The sequence below is a fragment of the Macaca fascicularis genome, chromosome 16, assembly GCF_037993035.2.
Source record: "Macaca fascicularis isolate 582-1 chromosome 16, T2T-MFA8v1.1".
Classification (NCBI taxonomy): domain Eukaryota; kingdom Metazoa; phylum Chordata; class Mammalia; order Primates; family Cercopithecidae; genus Macaca; species Macaca fascicularis.
This window is the reverse complement of record NC_088390.1, coordinates 17,166,090-17,190,986: the sequence shown is the minus strand read 5'-3', so window position 1 is coordinate 17,190,986 and position 24,897 is coordinate 17,166,090. Positions and strand designations below refer to the sequence as shown.

Below are 24,897 nucleotides of genomic sequence, written 5' to 3'. Positions count from 1 at the left end.
GGCTGGGCCTTGAGGAGTGTCTTAGTTGCTCACTGCTCGCTGACAACTGCCCTGTTCACACCAACCCAGGCAGGGAGGGCTGCTGCACAGAGGCAAGCGGCATCTGTCCCTGAAAACCTACTGGGAGTGACAGTGGGGACCCTGCCTGCCCTCTGGGTCTCAGTTTCCTCATCTGTCAAAGGTGAGGGCTGGACTAGATGATGTCCCCAAAGACCCTCCTTCCCAGACCACCCCACACCTACTGTTCTCATGGCCCCTTCAGATACCGCTAGAACGGCCTCTGGGTCCGCTGCTGGGACTAGAATATAAGGTCGTCCTGGGTGGGTCTCTTGCTGAAAACCCACTGGAAGTCAGGGCCAGGCAAGCATGCCCTCCATATCCAGGTGCAAGTCAAACCCTCTGCCACCACTGCCCCCGAGATCGTCAAACCTCAGTTGTCTTAGGGGATGAAGTCAAGAGGACTCCTGGCCCTGTGCTCCCCCATGGCCAGCATGCTCCACAAGTGTTGGCCACCTGACAGCATTAGTGCCCATCACCTGGCAGAGGTGTAAAAACCTGCTCCAGTTTATCCTGGCATAGCTGAGATCTTCAAACATTAATCAGGTAAGGCTCCAAAACCTTAGGCCAGGGGGTGTCTGGGCCCCAGCTCACAGAATGGGAATGGAGCCAGAGCAGCTCCACTCACCAGGTCTCCAACCTGTGGCTCAACACAAGACCCCCCGCTCTCCCAGAAAAACCCTGACTTTGGGCAAGTTACTGCTCTCCTCATGCCACCACTTTAAGGATTAAATGCAACCACAGTGAGGACGCTAGCACTGTGGTTTGTGTGTGATTACTTTTTACCTCTACACTGATCAGAGGCTTGCTGGTTCCAAAAACTGTACTCAGTATCTGGAGGAAGTGAGCCTCGGACTTTTGCCCCATGATAGCCACCGCGCCCTGCAGATGGCCAACACCACTGATGAACCCCAGCACCACTGCTTCTCAGCTGGGGCCTGGGTATCACAAAGCATTCCTCCGTCACCAGGTGCAACCATGGTGGGCTCAGAGGAAGACAATGACTCACTGCTTATTAGACTTTGTGAAGCAGCCTGTCTACCACCCTTCCATCAAGGCAGAGCAACAGACAGAAGCCCAAAAGCAAGCATTAGCTACCTGAGGAGGGACTGAGAGTGGGGGACGGGTTGGGGCCATAAGACCCTTCTGCCCCCGCAGGACAAGCCTGCCTTAGTGTAGCTGGTTGGAGGTGGGTCACAGCTGGGACAGCACAGTCCTTTAGAGCCTGTTGCTCCAGGGAGTCTCTCTCCTCCTCCACCTGTTCTGTCCCTGTTCCTTCACCTTTGTGTCCCACGGTCTTGGTCTGCAACACCATGCCTGTCTGCACCTCACAAGTGAGAAATAAACACAAAACCAGTCTCACCACAAGACGACACTGCTCAAGGACAAGGAGTGTTTTCTGTCTCCCCACCTCCCCCTTGGGCTGAATCAGTGAAGAGGAGGCCAGGCGTGGTGTCTACTGCGCTCTACACATTGAGGGGCTCAGCTTCCACGCTGACTTGAGTCAGGGAAGCCTTCAAAGCTCCGCAGTGCCAGGTTCCATGCTGCCCCAACCAGGGCAAAAGCCACTTCTCCATTGCCCCCAACTGTGGACAGGGCTGGCTCTTCTAGGTCCTTTCCTACAATGACATTCCCTGATCCTGCTTCACACTGAAAACACAAATGCTCTGGAAGGGGGGTGATGCTGATACCCAGGTGGGGACTATGCCGTCCATCAGGGCAGTTTCTGGTGGCCCCATCTTCCTTTCCCTGTTTCTCGTGCCTATACCTCACACCTAGCAGCAGACCCCACAAGTCCTGCTGAACTCCCCAGAGCCTAACACTGGAGCATTGGTAATCCCAGTTACTCGAAAGACTCAGGTAGGAAGATCACTTGGGCCCAGGAGTTCAAGGCTGCAGTGAGCTATGACTGTGCCACTGCACTCCAGGATAGGTGACAAAACAAAACCCAATCTTTAAAAAATAAAAAATGAAAGAAAAAGGCATCCAGATTCTGATCTAAGAGGGAGGCAGAGGAAAACGTGACAAAGAGGATAAGGAAATGTGATGTCAGGAGAAAGAGACTGTAGTTGTGACAGGAAGAGGCCACGAGCCAAGGAAGGCAGGTGACCACTGGAGTCTGCAAGCAGTGGAGAGAGGATTCTCCCCTGGGACCTCAGGAGGACGCTGCCCCGCCCACACCTGGACCTTAGCCAAGTGATACTCTTTTTGGACTCTCAACCTCTAGAGCCATCAGAGAACAAAGATGTGTTGTTTTAAGCCACTAAGTTTGTGGCAACTTGTTACAGCGGCCACAGGAAACAAACACACCTGCCATGTTGTGTGCTGTGACCGGCACCTCCAACGAAGGAAGTCACCCTGGAGTTCGAGTCTGACACACTGCTGGCAGATGTTTGCCGTACCTGTGTGTGGCTGGACCAGCCCTCAGGCTAGTACATGGCACAAGGTGAAGGACACCTCCTTCCTAAGGTCCCTGTGCTGCTGACCTGCATCTCTGAGATCCCACCAGTGCAACCGCTCCGGATTCAGAGTGTTTTCCACACCATAAAGGACATTTCCTTCCTGGCCAAAGAAAAGATTTTTCTGAAAAACAGTCTTGCAGAGGACAGGAGAGGTTAAGACACTGACATATTACATTGCCTGCCACAAGTGGTGCCCTACGTGGATCAGCTCATCAGACTGTTTTCAGACATGACATATTTCCCAGAAATGCCCCAGGCAAAAGACATGGCCAGGCAGGTGGGGATCTGAGTAGGAGGCAGAGCAAGGGGACACCTAAAAGGTGACAGTGGAGGGGATATGCCCCTGGGGGACTTTACAGTCTGGCACCACAGTGCCAGCCCTGTTTGTGCAAGTGTGTGAGCGCTGTGCAAACACGTGAACACACTAGCACCAGCCACGTGGCTTTGCTTTTTCAACTCTAAATGTTTTCTGTTGCAACTCCCATGAAATGACTTTTTTTTGACAGTTCTTTCCCCACTGCTGCTTAATTAGTTTCCTAACCAACTATTCCAAGCTTTTCACTTTCTTAATACCTAAAGTCATTTCTCTCTGTGTGGGAGGGAGACGCCCAGTGCATTATCACGAGCCTTCACGCTGCAGGGCACCGTCACAGCTGCTGCAGAGAAGTCCACCCACAGCTCTGAAGATAGCCCAGCAACGGTGCCAATCACAGCCCATCTTCCCGGCTGCCTCCCCAGTGCGGGGTGTGGGCCACAGAAACCCCTTCACCCTCACAACAGCTCTCGCCACTCCCATCACCTCCTCCCACCACTGAAAGAGCTGTGCATATGGCAAAAGTCTGGACAGAGAGCACCTAAGTGGACAACTAAGTAGAACCCCTCTTCAGCCCCTTGATAATTAATTGTGGGTGGCCAGCAGTCGCTCCACTCAGGCAACACAGGGAAGGCAGAGAGAGAATGTGGGTATCTCATTATAGCCCTGAACACAGGCGGGCAGCTAATTCCTATTTTGCTGTCCCTGACTCACCACTTATGTAACAGGAAGGTAAGCGCACGGGACAGTCCTGATGAGACAGAAAGGCACTCACTGGGCACCTGAGGTCACTAAATCGTCTCAGTGCGGCCTGAGATTCAAAGAAGGGGGGTTTTGGGAGTGGCCTATCTGAAATCTTTACATTAAAAACTCAAGCAGGAAAGAGTTGGGGAGGACAGCTGCCCAATTCGCCAGCCAGCCAACATGCGCCCTGTCTAGGTAGGCAGACACCAGTGCTGCCTAGAGGCGCTCACCGTCCTGTAGAGGGAGATCCTCGTGGAAGTAAGTGCACGGTGTTCCCCATGCTCTGACAGGTGTCCTGGGGTTGGGAACACAGGGAGGACTCGCGTCTGGCCAGGGCCAACCTGTGTCTTCTCATGGCTCTCCAGAAAGACCCAGGGTGACCTGCAGAGAGGTCCCTTCCTCTGATTCTCTTTGCCTGCTCACTCTGGCACGTTCTTCTCCAACTTATTCCCTCTACAAGGCTCAGCCATCCATGTACGACTCTAATACTGGAGGTGCAGAACATCCAATACTGGAGACACAGAACATCCAAATTGCCCCACACAGGGCCAGTCCCTTCCCTCTCACTCTTCCCCGAAGGGCAACTCCCAGGCTCTAAGTCGGGACAGGAGATTCAGGGACCCGGCTGCTTGTCCACATCTGTGGTTCAGTCACTCACGACCCCTCCCCGTGGCTGAGCTTCCTCACCACAAAATGGAAGGTCTGGATCAGGTCACAGCGGGAACTCCCGACTGTCACCCTCAGGAGTTGGCTGTTTTTGGTCCACACAGCCCCATGATTAACCATTGCTGGCTTCCATTCCCTGATTCTTTCAGTGTGGGAAATGCCACTTTGGGCAGAGATGCAAACAACAAGAAAGCTCCCGAAGGCAGAACCTGCCGCTGCCTAACAGATCTGGGTCCAAGAGTCTTACAAGACTGGGTCCCAAGCCCTTCCCGGACCTGTCATTAGCTCTCCTCCCCCAACCTCCCAACTATGATAAAAGGAAGGGAGGGGGCTTAAAGTTCAGCCGCCAGTTTCCTGAGAACAACATCCATCTCGAAGGTCCCACAGAGGTACAGAGAATGCTCTGACCTCTACGTGCTCCATTCTAATGGGTGAATTTTCATGAGTCACCGTAAATTACACTTTAGGGGAAAAAAGTGAGTGTCACTTGTCAGCAAATGGCTCTGAGCTTCCCTTATGACCCCTACCCTCCACTTTCACAGCACTTAGGAAGTGTTTCCATCCCACCTGGGTTCACCTGCACCCAGACCTGGCTCACTCACCTTTAGTGTTTCAAAATAAAATCTGGCCACAGATGCTCTAAGGCAAAGTGGCCTACAGGAAGCTCAGTCCAGCAGGGCCCTCCCTGTCCCACTTATTATACCACCAACTCCCTGCTGCTGAAAGAGCATCACACAGATTCCACTGGACTGGTTCAGACCTCACCTTCCAGTCAAGAATCTATCTTTCTTCATTTAGGAATTCATTGTTACAAATAGGCAACATCCCAATTGTCATGACCAAATCAAGACGGGATGGGGACTCATCTAAGGCTCTGTGCCCAGAAAAGTCAAGTGGGGCGGGATGCAGGGGTTAAAAAAAAACCTCAACACCCTGGAAGAACCTTCTCAACACCCTGGCTTGGCCTCAATTTCTGGCATCTCGTGGCTATGCCAGCCCTGAAAGCCAGTGGACTGTGCCCCAGGCTCGGACACTTCTTGTGAACACAAGCCCCTGTGTGCCTGAGAGTTCACCTATAAACATGGGCGTTGCTCACTCACCAGTCACCAATGGCAAAGAGCTTGAAGACATTGACTGCTGTGGGAAATCTTTAAAAAATAAATGTATTCATTTGGAAAAATAATCAAATGACTGCATAAGAAGAGGTGCCTTTCCTGAACGAGCCTGTGATCTGGGCCTCTGGGCACCTGGATAATTCTGCAGAGAAGGAGGTTGGTCCGGTCTGGTCAGTGTGTGTGTTTTTTTTTTTTTTTGATATGGAGTCTTGCTCTGTCACCCAGGCTGGAGTGCAGTGGCTCGATCTCGGCTCACTGCAAGCTCCGCCTCCTGGGTTCATGCCATTCTCCTGCCTCAGCCTCCTGGGTAGCTGGGACTACAGGCGCCTGCCACCCCACCCGGCTAATTTTTTTGTATTTTTAGTAGAGACGGGGTTTCACCGTGTTAGCCAGGTGGCCTCGATCTCCTGACCATGTCATGATCTGTCTGCCTCAGCCTCCCAAAGAGCTGGAGTTACAGGCGTGAACCACTGCGCCCGGCCGTCAGTATGTATTCTTTTCTGCAGCTGCCAGAGGCAGGGGTTGTTGATAAGGGAGAGGTCAGAAATATTCCAAAACTTCAAATAAAGCAACATATCTAACTGTATACATTTTAAAACTTGTATTAAGACTCCGTTCAGAATTCCACTTAAAGACCGAAGTCTCTCAACCAAAAGTCTGAAAGCACCTAGGGACCCCGGGGGAATGTGATGCATGAGGAGGGGCTGGAGGGCTGCCTCCCCCATTAACAGCCCCTCATACTTTGCTCATGGGGCTCATGTAAAGATGAAAACACACCTGAGTCCAAAGTTGTTTTTTAAAATGATCTGATTCTGAAAACACACAGCACAGAACTGAGTGAGGAGCAGAGCAGAGGAGGGAAGAACACAGGGCTTCCTGTGGTCCGAACAGCCTAGGAGGTGCCTACACAGGGAGAGAGGGCCTGGGTGACCCCACAGTCACTGACCCCACCCCAACAAGCCCTCCCTAAGGTACTCAGGCTCCATATACCACACAGCAGGACCTGCCTCCTTCCCCTTGCGACCAGGACCTCATGGGAAAGCACAAAGGCCAGGGCAAGGCTGAAACATGACAGATTTAAAGTTAAATCTGAAAGTACAAGACTGACCCATAAAACACATTCCTTGGTTCCCTGTTTTGCCCCTTCCTGTCCTTTAAAACATGAAGGGTCTCCAGGCCTGAGGAAGCTTCTCTGCCTCTCAGACAGTTACAGGCTCTACGTTCTTATTGTTCTGATTTCTATAAATCTCTCTGAATATATATTCATATGCCCATGTTGTAAAAAAGGCAGGTGGACCCTACAACGTTGCAGGCCTGCCGCTAGCTTGGTTCAATCACATTAATAAAGACACAGGTCAACTACTGTAGTTGGGTCAGTCTGCAGCAACAGACAAGCCAGAGGGTTAGGAAGGATGCTGAGAGCCCTGCCTGGCCTCCAGCAAGCCCTATTTCCCGCCCGCATGAGGCAACAGGTGCTGGTGGAGCGGCCTCTCTGAATGTCAAGGACAAGATCACTTGGGGAAGGAAAGACACCATCCCTCTCAGCAGGAGTCTGCCTTGCCTACACATCAAGGTCTGTCACTCACTAGTTCAGACACCTCACAATCTCTGTGGGCTGAGCTCAGTCTTTTCAATTGTGAAATGGACATAGTATCTACCATTGTGAGGAGCAGGACAGAAATGGGCAGAAAGTGCCAGCAAGGAGCCCCGGCTGGGCACATGGCTCCTCCCGAATCTCTGTGATGAGTGGGAAGGCAGACAAGTGCCACCTTTCTCCTCCCAGAAGACTTCTCTGCCTCCCCAACCACCCACCGCCTTTAAGAGCCTACACATCATGGTTCTGCTAGGGATTTAGTCTGCATGTGCTTATATGGGTACTGAAAGGTATGAGCTTCACCACAGAAGGGGCCTTCTATGGCCTAGTGTCCTCTCAACTGCTCTGTTATGGACACAGCAGCCACTATGGTTCCCAAAGAATCAGATACCCGGGAGGTGCCTCAGCACCAAGGAGGAGCAGATGGTTCCTCTCGCCTGCCTGGGAAAGCTCTGAACTAGAGGACACAAAGTCAGAGCTTGAAGCAGCGGTTATCAAATGGAGTGGTTAGAAATCACATGGACTTTGGGAGGCCGAGGCAGGCGGATCACCAGGTCAGGAGATTGAGACCATCCTGGCTAACACAATGAAATCCTGTCTCTACTAAAAATACAAAAAATTAGCCGGGCGTAGTGGCATGCACCTGCAGTTTCAGCTACTTGGGAGTCTGAGGCAGGAGAATCACTTGAATCTGGGAGACGGAGGTTGCAGTGAGCCAAGATCACGCCCCTGTCTCTCTGGTGACAGAGTGAGAGTCCGTCTCAAAAACAAAAACAAAAAACAAAAACAAACAAAAAAACACGTAGAGTGGTTATTTAAACTGGTTTCCCAGCCTCGCCCCGCAGATTCTGATGCAGGGCAACATCTGCAAAAAAAAATGGCTTGGGGAGCAACGGGAACTGGGCGATTAGCTGCAGAAAAGGGAGAAACCTCAAATGACAGATCCTAAAGACAGCAGGGCTCAGTGGTAATGCCCCTCCTCCTAGGCTCTCACAGGCCCAGGCAACTTTGGGCTGCTCATGGCTTTAACACTACCAAAAGTAGCAGAAATTTGTCAAGAGCGAGGTGAGCAGAGGTCCCAAGAACAAGGCAACCTCCTGGACCTCTCCTATAGGAAGCAAACTCAAAAGAAGCCAGAATCCTAACCTGTCTGCACTTGGAATGCTCTGAAGATCCTTTGGACCAAGCCTATTTACTTTATACACAAGTACACAGGCACCCCAAATTAATTTATCAGGCTGGATCTTCACATCTTATGGAACTGACAAACTCCCAGGTTGCCCCTGAAAAAGGCACATATCCAAGAGCTAAAAGTGTTTTCTCTACTATGTCTGAGGATATGAGCTGAGCTGAGTCCTTAGCATGGCCCCTACAGTCAGGCAGCTCTCATCTCTCACGACGCTCAAGCACTCTCCAGGCTAGGACGGAGCAGAGCTCCACACCATGCAGGCCGGCCCTCAGCACCATGCCTGCCACAGAAGGTGGCCTCAGTCTCTCTATGGCTTCCATGTGTGAGAGGCTCGGGGTCAGCAGACACGGTCCAAAAGCATTAGACCTACCATAATCAGGAGGAAGGAAATTCTGACACCAACTCAGATGATCTTTCAGGACCTTACGCTGAGTGAAATACACCAGTCACAAAGGACAAACACTGCACGATCCCATTTATGTGAGGTGCTGGAGGAGTCAAATTCATAGAGCCAGAGAGTAGCATGGGGGTTTCCAGGGGCTGGGGAAGGGAGTTATAGTTCAATGGGTGCACAGTTCAGTTAGCAAGTCAAAAAGGGTCCTGGAGAGGGACGGTGGTGGTGGTTGTGCAACAATGTGAATGTACTTAATGCCACTGAACTGCACACTTAAAAACGATTAAGATGGTGAACTTCCTGTGTACTTACCACAGTTAAAAACATTCTAACAAAGCATTTGATGAGCTTTTTGCCTTGGAGAGCAGGTCTGTGAGAATCCCAAAGCCTCATGGCCTGGCCTGCTCCACCCCAAGCTCCCGGAGCTCCCATTCTCCTTCTAGACCTGGAGCTCTTCCCAAGAGCCTTCTAGTGACATCTGGTGACATCCACACCTCAGCTTGACATCAGTCCCCAAAAACTCAGTGGCAGAATTAGGTAAAATCCTGGGCAGCATTTTATAGGCAGAGAAACAAAGGCAGAGGACACAGGCAGCAATCCAGGTTTCTAGATTGTTGCTTCATCCACTCCTGAAAAAACAGGGGCCCAGCCAAACCTCTCAGGCTCTTACTTGTCTGTGAGGCAGCCTGGACCCCATCTCACCTCAGCCTGCATTTGAAAAATTTCTTTTCCTTTTTCGGGAAATTTGCCTCTCTTCCACACCCACCAGTTACAGGGTACGTGGGTGTATCGAGAAAGAAATTTCCCAAAAAAGGAAAAGCGATTCCCCAAAGTAAGTCCCATCTCTGGGCTGCCTGGAGAGGCAATGGTCAGCCTCCGGAACTGGATGAGGTCCAGCAGCCCCAGCCCCTGCAGAAGTCCCCGAGCAGAAAGGGCTTCCTGAAGCCACTGTCCCCAGATCCAGGGACTGCTGCCTTCCTCCTCCTCCTGCACGCTGTGACCTCCTGATGTCCATCTTCCTCTCCAGGTCCCAACACAGTGGGGCTGAGGTAACTGAATTTTCCCCATCCCGGTTCTCTGGAGCTCTTGGGAGGTTTTCTCCCTTCTGCTGAGTAATCCCTAAGGGTCACTACATCCGTATATCTCCCTCCGAGGAACACCCCTTATCCTATCTTCTCTCTTTTCCTACCTACCCTCTGTCTTAAGGTTTTCAAGCTGGGAGCAGAAATTATGCAGCAAGGCATTTACAAAGTTGGTAGTTCAACTCCACAAGCATTTACTGCCTGGCTAGATTTGTGCCGCCCAAACCCCATGCTAGACAATGGGGAGAAACACCAAGAATTATCAGGGGCCCATCCACAACAACAACAACAACAACAACAACAACAACAACAACAAGAAGTCAGTCTAGTTGGCAAGGTAACACTCAAATGAAATCAAACGGTAACACTGTATAAATGTCAGCAACAATTCGAAACAGATGGTGACTGAGTGTGGAGGGCACAGACCAGCCATTAAATGCTACAGTTTATTATGTGAGCCTGGGAGGGTCAGAGGTGGCCAGGGGCTGCTCAGAGCTGCTGCTTTTGAAGACAAATGCTGAGGTAGGGCTTGCTTTGCAACATCGTGGTCTGAGGGCACCATGCAGGGAGTGCCACCTATGTGTTCCCTGGTATACACACACACACACACACACACACACACACGCAGTTCTGCAGGCCCTGTGGTTTGCCTGGTGTGCAGGAGCACCCCACAGGCCTCTCCAGATCAGAAACAGGCCCACCCCATTCCACGACTGGCACTGTACCATCAGCAAGCTGACTCTGCGCCATCATCCCCCTCACTCCCAGGAAATCTGACAGGTGAGCCCTGCGCTGTTTAAGAGCAGAGCTAATAGCAAATCACATTTACATTTTCATTTTTAAAAATAAATAAGATTTTAAATAAACCCTTGTCAAAATTGCTCAGTTTCTTGGCCTTGACACTGTGGACATTTTGGGCTGGAGCCTTCTTTGTTCTGGGGGCTGTTCAGTGGAGGAGATTCAGCAGCATCCCTGGCCTCCACCCACTAGATGCCAGCAGCAGCCCTGCCCCAGTTGTGACAATCAAGGATGACTCCAGACATGGCCAGTGGCCCTGGGAGGCACGACGCTGAGGACCACTGGTCTATTTCCAGGCACTCACAAAGGAAGCTTCCAGCTTGGCTTGAGTTCACCCACACATGAGCCTGCCTGAAATGGAGTTTTCCTGCTCCAGGTCTCAGGATCCTGCCAGCCTGTTTTGGGTGGGACTCTCAGCTTAGGGTGGCTGACCGTTAAACTGGAGCTCCTGGGCCACGGGCTGTCTGCTCACCTTGGGGAGTGGCTCTGAGGAACAAACCCTGATGCAGAGCACTGGGTGCTGGAGAAATCCTTCCAGCCTCTGCCTCCTCCCACCTGGCTTCTACCCAACTGCCTCCTTGCAACCGTCTCCTGTGACCTTCCAGATACAACAGGGAAACCCCTCCATGGCCTCGACTAGGCAGAGCAGTATTTACTAATGGGCTCACTGGGTCAGTCTCTCCAGCTCCCAGGTCATCTGCCAGAAAGCAGCCCATGGCCCAAAACTCCCAGCTCTGGGCCTGTCCCCATGCCCTCGCTCAGTCCAAGTTTTCCCTGGGGCTTCTTTCTTTCCCCACATCCCTGACACAGTCCCACCTCTCCCTGAGCACTCCATGAAATAATACGCAACTCATATCCAGGTTGCTGGGAAACCAGTGTCGGTGCTCCTGGCTAGGCGGCCTCAATTATCCAGAAGCCACGCCTGGGAGGCAGCATGTGCTCTGCACTTGTGCCAGCACCAAGGCGTCCCCAGGAGCTACTCTCTTTGTGCTTGTGCAACTGAGCCAGAGGGAATAACGGATTTTGCTTGACTTTAGTTGACCTAAAGAAAGATTTCCTGACTGAAATGATCAGTCCCCAAGGAAACAGTGCAGGGAGCTCTGTTTTTTTGGGATGGTTCATGACCCAGCCCAGCCTGAATGTAATCCAGTGACCTCTTGAGGCTCCTCTGATACTGTTGAGTCAACTGCAGGACTTAGCCAGTCAGCCAGCCACAGGGAGGCAAGGTAAACCTCACAGCTGCAGGAGCCCAGCTGACTCCAGGGCTACTCCCTGTGTAAGGGCTAAGCCAGGAGAACAAGAAGTGTGAAGTCTATCCTCCAGGTCTGCTTTCTTGCCTCAAAGGAATGGAGTGTCCAAATGCATTGTCTCCCTGCTCCTACTTCCAGCCAAGTCCACCATCGGTGCTCACCTCTAATCCACTACCCTGGAGCACAGATGTTCCCACAGCAAAAACCCCCTATGCTCTAATCATGATGTACAAATATGCTCACCAGAAAGAATGAAAAGGAAGACAACTCTTTTTAAGAAGGAACCAGTGAGGTGACAGTTGATACAGGATTACAGTATCATCCTCTTAATTCACCCCAGAAACAAAAGTAGAAAAAGTATCACATCACAAAGGTTAGGACTGGAGTACAAACACGCCCACTTCTGGTCTTTGCACATGTGAGCTATAATGACTACCCAAAAATCCCAGGCGCCCCCGCCACCCCCTCCCGCAGTCTGGAAGGTCCGTAGAGGGCACAGTTATCTCCACTCATACTTCCAGAGTCTGTCTCGCCCCTGCAGCAAAGAAACGAACTCTGGGTAGGATAGGCAGGGGCTGCCTATTTCATAGTGAGACCAGACTTTCCAGGACAGTCCCAATTTTACAATGCTGCACATATGTGCATACAAACATTCACCCACTAAGTGGAACTGGAAAAGGCAATCAAATCTCCCATCTTCAACCCTTTACAAAGTTTGGAATGCAGTCCTGCTTTAGATTAATTAGGAGAGACTAATCTCCTTTACAGAAAAAGTCAGGAGATAAAATGGGTAGAAAAAGAAAAGCCAGAAATTCCACCTAGTTGATTTTCAGGTTTGGCCTCTGGGGCAACAGCAGCAAACACTCATCCAGCCCAGTTAGTAGCTGGAAAACCAGGGAGGTGGGGAGCAGGAAGGAGCCTGTCTGCCTGGTTTAGTGACCAGAAGAACGCTGACCCTGTGACCAGGAGGCCTCTGAAGTCAGCTCAGAAAACTATGCCAAGCTAAAATGAGACAAGCAAAACCAATTACAGTCTCAGAACTGACAGGCAGCCCCAGGACTAGGCACGTGAGGACATGGGCCAGCCCCCGCCCCACACCCACAGGTCCACAGCCTGCAAACGTCCTCACTGTGACCCAGGACTTTGCCCCCACTTTCCCCTAACCAGGAGTGCTCCAGCCAAGTCCACACTATTAGCCTTGAACAGAAATGACTTCCTCCCTCACTTCTTCCTCTCACTCAAGACCACAGAAGATGATGCTTCAAACCAAAGGTCTGGGTTTTTAAAGCTGTCTCCAGCAGGTGCCACAAATTCTTCAAAACATTCCACACTCCCAAACAGACACAAGTGAGAGCACACAGCTGCTGTGCTCTCACACAACAACGCAAGGGCACTGTAATGGAGGGACTTGGTGAAGGCTGGGGACAGGGAGTAGGCAAAGATAACACTTACCATCTCATCCAGGGCGTAGCGCAAGAGGCCGTGCTCGTAAAGGATGAAGAACCGTCGCTGCCATTTCTGCAACGGAGCATAAGGAGGGTGGTTAGGAGGATCTGGGTCCTGGCCCCAGAGCTTGGCTTCTGGAGTTCCCGTGTCTGACAAGCCCGTATCTAAGGAAGGTGGCTCCACAGATTCCACTTCTGGGGCAGGTGGCAGGAAAAGAGGGACCCGAGGTATAAGAATGTTGATTCATCAGCCAGGACTGGGCTGGGAGAAAGGCCCAAATCACATGAGTGATTGAGGCTTAACAAGAAGCTTTTTTTTTTTTTTTTAAACATTTGGAAGCTCCTCAGGAGCAGAAACAATGTGTGGTTACCTTTTTGTATTCCTGATGGTGCCCAGCACAGAATGCATCACATGATATGTGTCAATATTTGATGAATGATCTGACATGACATGGAATAATCCAGGAATGCCAAGGCACGGATTCACCACTTCTGAAAAAAATCTGGGAAACTGCTACAAAAGGGGTTGTTCTGATGATCCACTGGCAAAGAGGACGCACGAAAACAGCCAGGCTCCAGAATTCACTGAGGTGAAACGAGCTAATGAAAATCAAAACACAGGAGCAGCAAGACCAGTGGAAATAACTCCAATATCCAAGGAGTGATCAAATGGCACAGAGCGTCCCCCGCTCTACTCTCCCTCCAAAAGCCAGACCACTGGGAAATGCCCACAGTGGTCAGATGCCACCAGGAGCTGAAATGAAAAGGACTATGAGGTGTATGTCTTCCTCTGTGTGGGGAGAAGGGCTTTGTCCATAATGCGAGTCTGCTGGCCCAGGTCATGAATGACAGGCACAGCTCCCAGCCCCAAATCATCACAAGGGTCCATGACCTATTTTCAACATTTCAACAAGCCCAATCCAGCCTGGGCAGCATGCTGAAAGCCTGTCTCCACAAAAAAACACAAAAATTAGCTAGGCATGGTGATGCATGCCTGTAGTCCCAGCTACTCAGGAGGCTGAGGTAAGAGGATCACACAAACCTGGGAGGTCGAGACTGCACTGAATCAAGATCACGCCACTGCACTCCAGCCTGGGTGACAGAGCAAGACTCTGTCTCCAAAAAAGGAAAGGGAAAGGGAAAGGGAAGGAAAGGAGCGGTAGCACTGTAAGAAAGTTTGTGAGGAAGGAGAGTTTTGTAACAGGAGGAGAGGGGAGGGCCCAACAATACTCAAAGTTTAACTGGCAGTAAGGCCACAAGAACTGACTATAAAAGCACACCTTTCTGCTTTGGGTCAGGGTTCTCATTTATAATAATGACTCCTGTCAGAGGCTGGAAATGGCAATTGTGTACAACCTCAATATAAAATAGGAAAGGGAACTACTCCCTGGAAACTGCAGTCCAGCTGGACCAGTTATTCCTGAGTCCTCCTGTGTGGGTGGCATGAACAGGGACTCAAAGGGCCTTGCAAAGAGGCCCTGTAGAGGGCTGGTCTATGCTGGGTGTGTAGAGGAGGCCACCTGAACATGTTTCCTAGGAACATTTCCAAGGGCCTTATGTGCTGCCTTTGAAATCAAAACCCATTACAGAAGAAATCCCAAAGACCAGAGACACAATGCAAGGCCTGTGGGACCAGAATACACAGCCCAAGGTCCCTATTCCAAAGTGTAATATTCAGGGTGGGGAAGGGGTGGGCAGCAGAAACTAAGAAGAGGAAAAGGACCTCCCAGGGACGGAGGGGGCTGAGTAGAAGCAATTTATAGGGTGCGAGCGGCAGCACTTTAGTTTGTGAAGAAGGAGAGTTTTGTAACTGGAGTCAAATACAGAGGGGCTTCCTGGCAGAGAAACAAACCACAGGTCAGGCCAATGGTGGTACCAGCTCTAGCGGGGCCCCGCCCTGGGCAATGTACATTTTAGTAAGAGGTAAGCCAAGGCCTCTGGGCCCCCAACCCTTCACTAGTGCTAGTGTGCTGAACCCCTGGCTCACGGGGAAGAGAGGTACTACAGGGACGGGCCTTGGCATGGAAGGAACTGGGAGCTGCTCAGCATAACGCAAACTTTTAACCACTCTTTTGCCTCTTCCATTTGACTGTTCCTACAGTCAAGCTGACCCATAAAACAGGCAACATCCACATGAGAGCTCCTCATTCTGAAGGGAGCACTACACATAACTACATATAACTGAGACCTTTTCTGTACAACATACAAGTGCGCCAAATGGGGAAGCCCTGCTGATCCTGCCATCCCAGGATCCACTGTTCAACTCTCCATCTCCCTCTTCCACTCTCCAGTTCACCCTTAGATGGGTCCCTTCTCTGGTTTGTCCCACCCTGAGAGTTGGCTCTGATGCGCTTACCCGAGACCGGTGCACCGGGTTGTCAAAGTCAGTCCCATCTGGAGCCAGGAGCAGCCAACCGCCATAAATGGGCTTTGCCTAGAGGAGAAAAAAGAGGGCAGGTCACCAGCGGCCTTCAACCCAGAAGAGAGAACAGGTCACGTTAACAGCAAGCACTCGCTGGAAACAGACGTTGCCTCTGCTCTGCAGAGGTCATAACGCTATTCCCACCGCAGTGCATCTGTGGCTGCTTGAGAGTCAGAGGCTGGTGGGGATTCTGCAGCATCCAGGGTGGAGAGCACACAGGCCCTGGCAGGAGTGTGAGAACCTGGAGAGTACAGGATCCCTTAAGACATGCTGTCTCCTGCAAGCTACTGATCAAGCCACCAAGATCAGGAAAAAATGACATTTTATTCAACAAATATGTAAGCATCAATGTGTGCCAGGAGCCAGGAAATAGGACATGAACAACACAGTCAAAAAGCCTCATGCTGAAGACACAAAACAGGGCCTGAGAAGAGACTGCTTTTGTGATCAAAGCCAGCTCTGGCCAAAGAATGATCAACTGACTGGCTGTGTGGCTGCGTGCAGAAACCCTTTCAGTTCAAACTCTCCGATTTGAAAAGTGAGAGTGATGACAATTCTACCTAAACCTCATGACTCTGATGTGAGGACTGATGAGTTAATGCAATCAGTAAAACCCAGCACAGGGATGTAAAACTGTGCTGCCACCTTGGAAAAGTCTGGCAGTTCCTCGGAAAGTTGAAGGCAGAGTTACCAGGGCCCAGCAATTTCACCCCTATGTATACACACCCAAGAAAATGGAAAACAGGGGCTCAAAAACTTGCACATGAATGTTCATAGCAGTATTATTCACACTTGCCAAAAGGTGGTTAACAGCCCAAATATCCACGGACAGACGAATGGATGAACAAAGTTTGATGGATCCACATAAGGGAACATTATTCAGCCAGAAAAAGGGATGAAGCACTAACATACAACACCGAGGAACCCCGAAAACATGATGCTAAGTCAAAGAAGCCAGACACAAAAGCCCACATATTACAGAATTCCACTTACACAAATGGTCTAGAATAGGCAAATCCACAGCACAGAAAGCAGATTAGCGGTTGCTAGGGACTGGAGGAAAGGAAATAAGGAGAGACAGCTAGCAGGTATGGGGTTTCTTTCGTGGGTGACTAAAATGTTCTAGAATCAGACAGTGGAGATGGTTGCACAACATTGTAAATATGCTAAAACTCACCAAACTGTATACTTTAAGAGAGTGAGTCCTAAGATAGGTGAATTATATCTCAATTTAAAAAGCTGCATGAACACAAAGAACACTGAGCAGTGTCTGGCCTGTGAGGTCTCAACAAATGTGAGGCATTGCTTTATTTTACCATCCACAGAGTCCCCACTCCCCAAACCACGGGTAGGAGCTCAACACGGGGATCTAGACAGACACTCTGGCTCCATCTCCTTCCTCAGCCACACCCAGCTGGCGAGAACGCGCTGGAAAAGGTACAACCAGGCCCATTTATCCAGTCCCTTTCGGAGGGAGGTAACACAAATTAAAACACAAGTTCTCTGACCGCTGCTTACACACGCAGGACCCCTCATGGGCCCTGCTGATGTGCTTTTTATTCAGTGCTCTCCAAACTAGGAGGCCCCACCACACTACCTCATTTGGTAGCTGCAGACTGTGAGTCAGAGAGGGCAGGCCACATGCCAGAGGCCACACAGCCTCCAGGCTGAACCAAGAACCCCTGTTTTCTTGGCTTCTTCTGCAGGGTCCTCAAGGTCCCCAGGAGCACTGGCTTTCCTCATGAATGGTGCAAGTGGAGCTGTGTGCCTGGGGTCGGGGGAAAGCTGCAAGGACAGGAGAGGCTTACTTTGACACAACAGGGGATGGGTGTTGGCTGCAGACATAGTGCAGGAGGGCTAAAAGGTGTGTGGTGGAGATCCCACCTGGGAAGGCAGAAGCAAAGGCAAGGAGAGATCTGTGCTCTCTACAAACTCCGGCTGTGCCCAGCAAGCCTCCAGGTGGGCACACACGCTTGGCGTCTCCACACCCCATCCAGAAGCACACATCCTAAGCAGACCCCACCCAGAGGCGTTGCACGGGAAAGCCAGAGTTGGACAACTCCCTGTGTGTATCCGGACTCTGTGACTCCCAGCTGGGCCTCTTGCCGGCCACAAGTGCCCACCTGTGAGGTCAGAGGCCAGCCTGCCAAGCCATTCCTCCATCTCCATCTTGACTGTGCACCACCACCCTCACCGCTGGAGGCAGGGTTTGGGGTGTTGTCACATAATCAGCTACATTTACCCGACCTTTCTCTAGGAGGAACTGTGGGGAGCCGAGGGATCAGCATCTGTTCTATCAGAACCCAAGCCCTGGTCTCAACCCAGACATCCTCAGCAAACCTCTGCTCAGGACCCCCATGTGCATGGCCCTGGGTGCTGCACACCAGGGAGCCTGCAGCAGCCACCTTGCTGGGCTGTGACTTCCTGATACGGATCACCACAGAGGGGACTGATCCAGGTGGGCAGGTGGGGCGGACACAGAGCAGAGGGCGAGGTGCAAGGTCTCCGGGTGGAGGAGCAGGCTGAGACACAGGTGACACCTCATCCAGCATTCATCAAAGCAATTCCAGAGTGATGGAGAGCAGAGGAGTGGCTGCCTGGGGCTGGGGGGGGGCGGGGGGCGGAAGGATGGGGGTGACAGCCAAGGGGTGCAGGGTTTCTTTTGGGGATGATGAAATGTTCTAAAAGTGACTGTGATGATGGCTGCACATTTGTGGGAATATCCTAAAAATCATAGAACTGTATCATTTAAATGGGTTAAATGCATGATGTGTGAATTTCATCTTAACAAAACTGTTTAAAAAAGCCCTGAAGAAGGTAAGGACTCCATAGATACACGGGGAGATCTGGGGTGGAGAGGACTCTCCGGGCAGGGGTGCAGCTGACACACAGGTGCAGAGGCAGGAATGAGGGAGCCATGGGGTCACAAGTAGCCATCTGTAATTACTGAGAACTCACTCCTCAAGCCCAGGGAGCCAGGGACAGGGCCTGGCCAGCTATACCACCGCCACTCTTCCCTCTCACAGCCAGCCACATGGGCTGCGCAGCCTCTCCCAGCCTCCTCAGCTTCCCAAAACCTGGCCTTCTCTACCATCCCTCAGGGCTTCCTTGAAATGTCCTTTCCTCAAGGGGACAGTCCTGACCCTCCCCCTCAGTCTCTAATGACTCACTTCTGCCATTACCGTCATTGCATATCACAGAACTAATTTCTACCTACCATTTCATTATGTATGTAATTACATTGCTATGACATGACTTGCCCCCCCACCCCTACCCCAGAACCTTCACTCCAGGAAGGCAGGAATGGGGTCTGCCTGGCCCTGGCTGTGTCCTTGATCCTGAGGTAGGTGTGCAGAGGGAGTGGAGGTGAGTGCCCGCTGGCCTAAGCCAGCAGTGGGTGCATGGTGCCCTCTCTGAGCTTCCTTCTCCTTACATAACCTAGGTCCTGACTCAGACAACCTGTTCTCATCCCCCAGGCGTGGGAAAGGCCTCCCAGGAAGAGCTGCTGCTCCTCTATGTCAGACTATCTAAAAATGCTGCATCCTCCCCCACACAGCAGACCACAGTGTCTGCAAGTGCAGAAGTGCCCACGGGCAGAGGCTCCCACGCACGCCCACCTGCTCCTGGGGCAGCGCCTCTAAAAGGCCCTAAGGTATTCTCTTCCAGAGAGCCCTGTAATAATCTGAAACTGGGACACTAAAACAAAACAAACAGCCCAAAAGGCAGCGGGCAGGAGGGAGTGTGCTCTGGAAACACTGAGTGGGTAGGCTTAGCTTTGCTGCTTTCTGGCTGAGCTGGTGGGCCCTTTGGAGGGAGGCAGGAGAAGCAGGTATCTGTTGTTGACACGGGGGATCTGAGCTGGGCTGTAAGGACCCAAAGGATGGGGTCCGAGTCCTGTTTCAAGCAGCTCTGCACACAGGGCCCCTTTCTATGCAGGTCTTCCCAGAGGATGCATGTGGCTCTGGATCCCATATAAAAGTGACCACATGAGAGACTCCCCTGAGCTACCTCCTCTCCAATTAAACTCGGCCTTCACTCATGACCCACACAAGTTGGAGGCTCCACTTCTGGTTGGCCTCTAGGAAGAGACTGCTGGTGGTCTGGGTGTGCCTTCAACCTGAAGCTCTTTCAAAAACAGTGCCTTGAAACTTCTGTTTCCTGGACGATGGGGCAGATGTAGATTTCCCTATTCCTCCTGCTAAGTACAACCAAAAACCTGGGGCCATCATGTACAAGACAAACACAAGAAGACTCTGAAAGGTGGAGAAAAAAAGACAGGTGGGCCAAGGACCCAGGACCCAAGGAGGGACACTGTGGTGACTCTCCCAGACTTTCTTTTTGTCTCACTATCCCGGAGTGGGTAGAGGAGAACTGGCAACCTGAAAATGCCAATGGGCACACAACCAAAAGAATCAACAAAAAGCTACTTTCCATAGCTGAAGAAACCAGAAAGGAGCAGCCCAGCAAGACAGAAAACTCTTAGCCAAGAATTGCCCTACTCTGGCCAAAAGCTATGGGAAAGCCAGCATGCCACCCCAAGTGAGCAAAGGTTGGACTTCCACCTTTACGAGGTGCCCCACATCCCAGCCAGGGTGGCGCGAGAAGACACAAGGGCCTTACATCCCACCAACAGCAATGAGGACCCTTCCTGCTCCGTGCTAGTGTGTGTCAGAGGGTGCCCAGTGGAGGGTCAGGGTTTTTTACCACTGCCCAGCAGGAAGGCAACCCATGACGAGGAGCCTCCCAGTTCAGGCATCAGTGGAGGCCAAGGGGTGGACTTCTGTCTCCATCTGAGTAACTAGGTGGTCATGGTGACTCCCTTCCCCCACGGAAGCACTGTCAGAAAAACCCACTGAAATAGAAAGTTCAAATGAGACCCAGAGTCACCCAACAGAATATAAAAACACTTCATTTCCACCAAAAATTATCATCATACCAAGAACCAGGAAGGTCACAAACTGAATTAACAAAGACAACCAAGAAATGCCAACACCAAGATGACAGCCATGCTAGAATTATCCCACATTTAAAGATTTTAAAGCACCCATGATAAAATGCTTCAACAAGAAATTATGAGCACACTAGAATTAAAAGGAAAGACAGCAAAGAAATACAAGCTGTAAGAACCAAACAAAAATCCTGAACTTGAAAAATAGGGTAACTGAAATAAAAGCTCCTGGGTGGGCTCGAGAGCAGAAGGATTGGGGGCAAGGAAAGAATCAGTGAACTGGAACACAGAACAACAGAAATCATCCCATCTAACAACAGAGGAAAAACAGGAAAAAATGAATAAATAAAAGGGAACTGTGGAACTGTAACAAGAAGTCTAACATTCATGTCATCAGAGTCCGCAGGATAGAACGGAGGGTAAAGCAGAAAAAGGGCTCAAAGAATGGCTAGAAACCTCCCAAATTTGGCAAAAGTGGCAACCTACACCTTCAAGAAGTTTAGTGAACATCAAAGGATAAACCCAAAGAAATCCAGACCAAGACATATAATAATTAAACTAAAGAAAAACCTAAAAGACAAAGAAAGACAAAGACAAAGAAAAAAATCTCAAAAGCAGCCAGAAAAAATAAGACCTTATAGTTTTGAGAAAACTAAGCAGAATGACAACAGATTTCTTATCAGGAACCATGGAGACCAGAAGGAAGTGGCACACTACTTTTCTGATGCTGAAAGAAAACAACTGTCAACCTAGAATCCTATAACCAGTAAAAATATCCTTCAGGAATGAAAGGGAAATCCAGACCTTCTCAGATGAAGGAAAACTAAGAGAATTTCTTTGCTGACTTACCCCTAGCAAAATGGCCAAAGGAAGTTCTCTAAACAAAAAACGAATCATAGAAGAAGGAATTCTGGAACATCTGAAAGGAAGCAAGAACACAATAAAAAAGCGGGGAGGGGGTAAGTAATTAGGCTTTCCTTCTCTTGAGTTCTCTAATTGTTTCATGACTAAAGCAAAAACTGTCTAATGTGGTTCTAAAGGTATCTAAGGGAAACACTTAAGACAATCATACAAGGAAAAGGTAAAGCAGTGGACAGATGGGTACTCTCTCAAACTGGTAAAATGACACCACCAAGAGATTGTGACAAGTTATGTATATATAAAGTCATATCTTATTATAACCACTAAAAAATATATACAAAGAGATACACTTAAAAACTATTCATATTTTGATATATAAATCAAAATACAATTCTAAAGAAAATGTTCAAGTAACCCAAAGGAAGCAGGAAAAAACAAAACAGAAATAATAACCAGAGACACATTAACTATGCTCTAAGTTATCCGTAAATATTTTAAATGTATATGATCTAAATACTCCAATTAAAAGATTGATAGAGTAAATTTTTAAAATAATTCAACTGTACACTGTCTACAAAAAACTCACTGCAAATATAATGATGTCAGGCAGGTTGAAAAGAAAAAACTAAAAATGATACATCCTGAAAATATTAATCTAAGGAGAGCAAAGTTGTTATATGATCAGATAAATTACATTTCAGCACAAAGAAAATGACTAGAAACCAAGAATATTACATAATGATAAAAGGGTCAATTCACTGAGACATAGTGAGCCTAAATGTTCATGCACCTTTAAACATCAGAGTGCAAAATAACGTGAAGCTAAAACTAATAGAACTAAAAGGAAAAATAAATCCACAAATATTGTTGGAGACTTCAACATTCCTCTTAATAACACAATTAAAGCAGTCCTAGAAGGGAACTAATGTAACCATGATGCTCACATTAGGAAAGAGGAAAGGTCTCAAATCAATAATCTAAGCTTCTATCTCAAGAACCTAGAAAAATAAGTACAAAATATACCAAAACCAAGAAAAAGAAGGAAATAATAAAGATAAAAGTAGAAATCGGGCTGGGCGCGGTGGCTCACGCCTGTAATCCCAGCACTATGGGAGGCCGAGGCGGGCGGATCACGAGGTCAGGAGTTCAAGACCAGCCTGACCAACACAGTGAAACGCCACCTCTACTAAAAATACAAAAATTAGCTGGGTGTGGTGGTGTGCACCTGTAGTCCCAGCTACTCGGGAGGCTGAGACAGGAGAATTGCTTGAACCTGGGAGGTGAAGGTTGCAGTGAGCTGGGATTGCAACACTGCACTCCAGCTTGGACAACAGAGCGAGACATCTCAAAAAAAAAAAAAAAGAGATAAAAGTAGAAATCAATGAAATTGAAACAAAAAAATCAGTGAAACAAAGAGCTGGTTCTTTGAACAGACTGATAAAATTGATCAACTTCAGCCAAGCATAGTGGCTCCCACCTGTAATTCCAGCACTTTGGGAGGCTGAGGGGCGGATTACCTGAAGTCGGGAGTTCGAGACCAGCCTGACCAACATGGAGAAACCCTATCTCTACTAAAAATACAAAATTAGCTGGGCGTGGTGGCGCATGCCTGTAATCCCAGCTACTCGGGAGGCTGAGGCAGTAGAATCGCTTGAACCTGGGAGGCAGAGGTTGCAGTGAGCCGAGATCGCTCCATTGCACTCCAGCCTGGGCAACAACAGCGAAACTCTGTCTCAAAAAAAAAAAAAAAAAACAAATTCCAAGACCAAAAAAGAAAAAAAAACACATAAACACATAATGGCACAAATTATTATCAGAAATAAAACAGGGATAGCATTACAGATTCTGCAGACATCAAAAGGATAATGAAGAATACTAACACAATTCTACAAACATTAATTTGACAACATATAGGAAATGGACCCATTTCTCTAAAAAACACATAATTTAAATGATCGTGTAACTATTAAGGAAACTGAGTATGTAATTCCATAACTCACAAAAAAGAAATCTTCGAGCCCAGATTATTTTACTGGAGATTTCTACCAAGTGTTTAAGGAACTAACAGTAATTCTATATAATCTTTAAAAAAAAAAAAAAAAAAACAACAGAAGAAACACTTTCCAATTCATTTTATGAAGCTAGTGTTACCCTGACACCAAAACCAAACAAAACTACATGACAAAACCCCAACATTTTTTAAAAATGAAAGAACGAACTATGGACTAATATCCCTCATTAACATATAGTAGTTCACCCCTACTCCATCCACAATTCCACGGTTTCCCTTACCCACGGTCAACCGCAGCCTGAAAACATTAAATGGAAAATTCCTGAAATAATTTGCAGGTTTTAAACTGCATGCTATTCTGAGTAGTGTGATGAAATCTTGCATCGTCCTGCTCCATCCTCCTGGGATGTGGATCCTCCCCTTTGTCCAGCGCATCCATGCTGTATACTCTACCTGCCCCTTAGTCACCTAGTAGCCGTCAGTTATCAGATGGACTGTGGTGGTGTTGCAGTGCTTGTGCATCCAGCTAGCATTATACCTAATGCCCCCAAAGCACAAGAGTAGTGATGACAACAATTTGGATATCCCAAAGAGAAGCCATAAAGTGCTTCCCTTAAGTGAAATGGTAAAAGTTTTCAATTTAAGAAAAAAAAAAAAATCATATGCTGAGGTTATTAAGATGCACAGTAAGAATAAATCTTCCATCGCTGAAATTGAGAAGGAAAAGGAAATTCATGCTAGTTTTTCTATCACACCTCGAACTGCAAATGTTACAGCCCTTGTGTGTGATAAAGTACCTAGTTAAGATAGAAAAAGTATTTATGGCTGGGTGTGGTGGCTTACACCTGTAATTCCAGCATTTGGGAGGCTGAAGCAGGAGGATGGTATGAAGCCAGGAGTTTGAGGCCAGCCTGGGAATTGCAAGACCCTGTTTCTACGAAAAAAAAAAAAAAATATATATATATATATATATAAATAGCTAGGCGTGGTGGTAAGTGCTGGCAGAGGCCCAGCTACTTGGGAGGCTGAGGCATGAGGATCACTTGAGTCCAGGAATTCGAGGCTGCAGTGAGCTATGCTTGCACCACTACACTCTGGCCTGGGCAACAGGGCAAGACCCTGTTTCAAAAAAAAAAAGATGAAAAAAGTACTGGTGGGTTTGATACGAAGGGGTATCTAGGTTGTTTCCAATCAGAAATGTGTTCCGACTGAGAGCAATCAGGTTCAGTACCATCTGTGGTTTGAGGAATCCACTGGGGCTGTTGGAATGTATCTCTTGCAGATAAAGGGGGACTGCTATAGATGCAGAAATCAACAAAATATTAGCAAACAGAATTCAGCAATATATTTAAAGAATTATACACCATGACCAAGGGGATTTATTCTAGTGAAGCTGGTTTAATATTCAAACACCAACCAATGTAATCCAATCCACCAAATTAATGCTCTACAGAAGAAAAGCCACATGGTCCTATCAACTGATGCAGAAAAAGCATCTGACAAAATCCAACATCCATTCATAATTATTTTTAAAACCTCTCAGAAA

General features: G+C 48.9%; 1 protein-coding gene across 19 annotated transcripts in view; it reads right to left on the bottom strand.

The window, feature by feature from the left end:
- Positions 1–24,897, bottom strand: part of MPRIP (myosin phosphatase Rho interacting protein) — a 144,052-nt gene that overhangs the window by 95,116 nt on the left and 24,039 nt on the right. For all 19 annotated transcript variants that reach the window (XM_045375294.3, XM_005583004.5, XM_005583003.5 and 16 more), the window contains exons 2-3: positions 15,466–15,543; positions 13,117–13,182 (exon numbers count right to left, since the gene is read on the bottom strand). In XM_045375294.3, the coding sequence (XP_045231229.2) occupies positions 13,117–13,182; positions 15,466–15,543 (144 nt within the window). The remainder of the gene's footprint in view (positions 1–13,116; positions 13,183–15,465; positions 15,544–24,897) is intronic.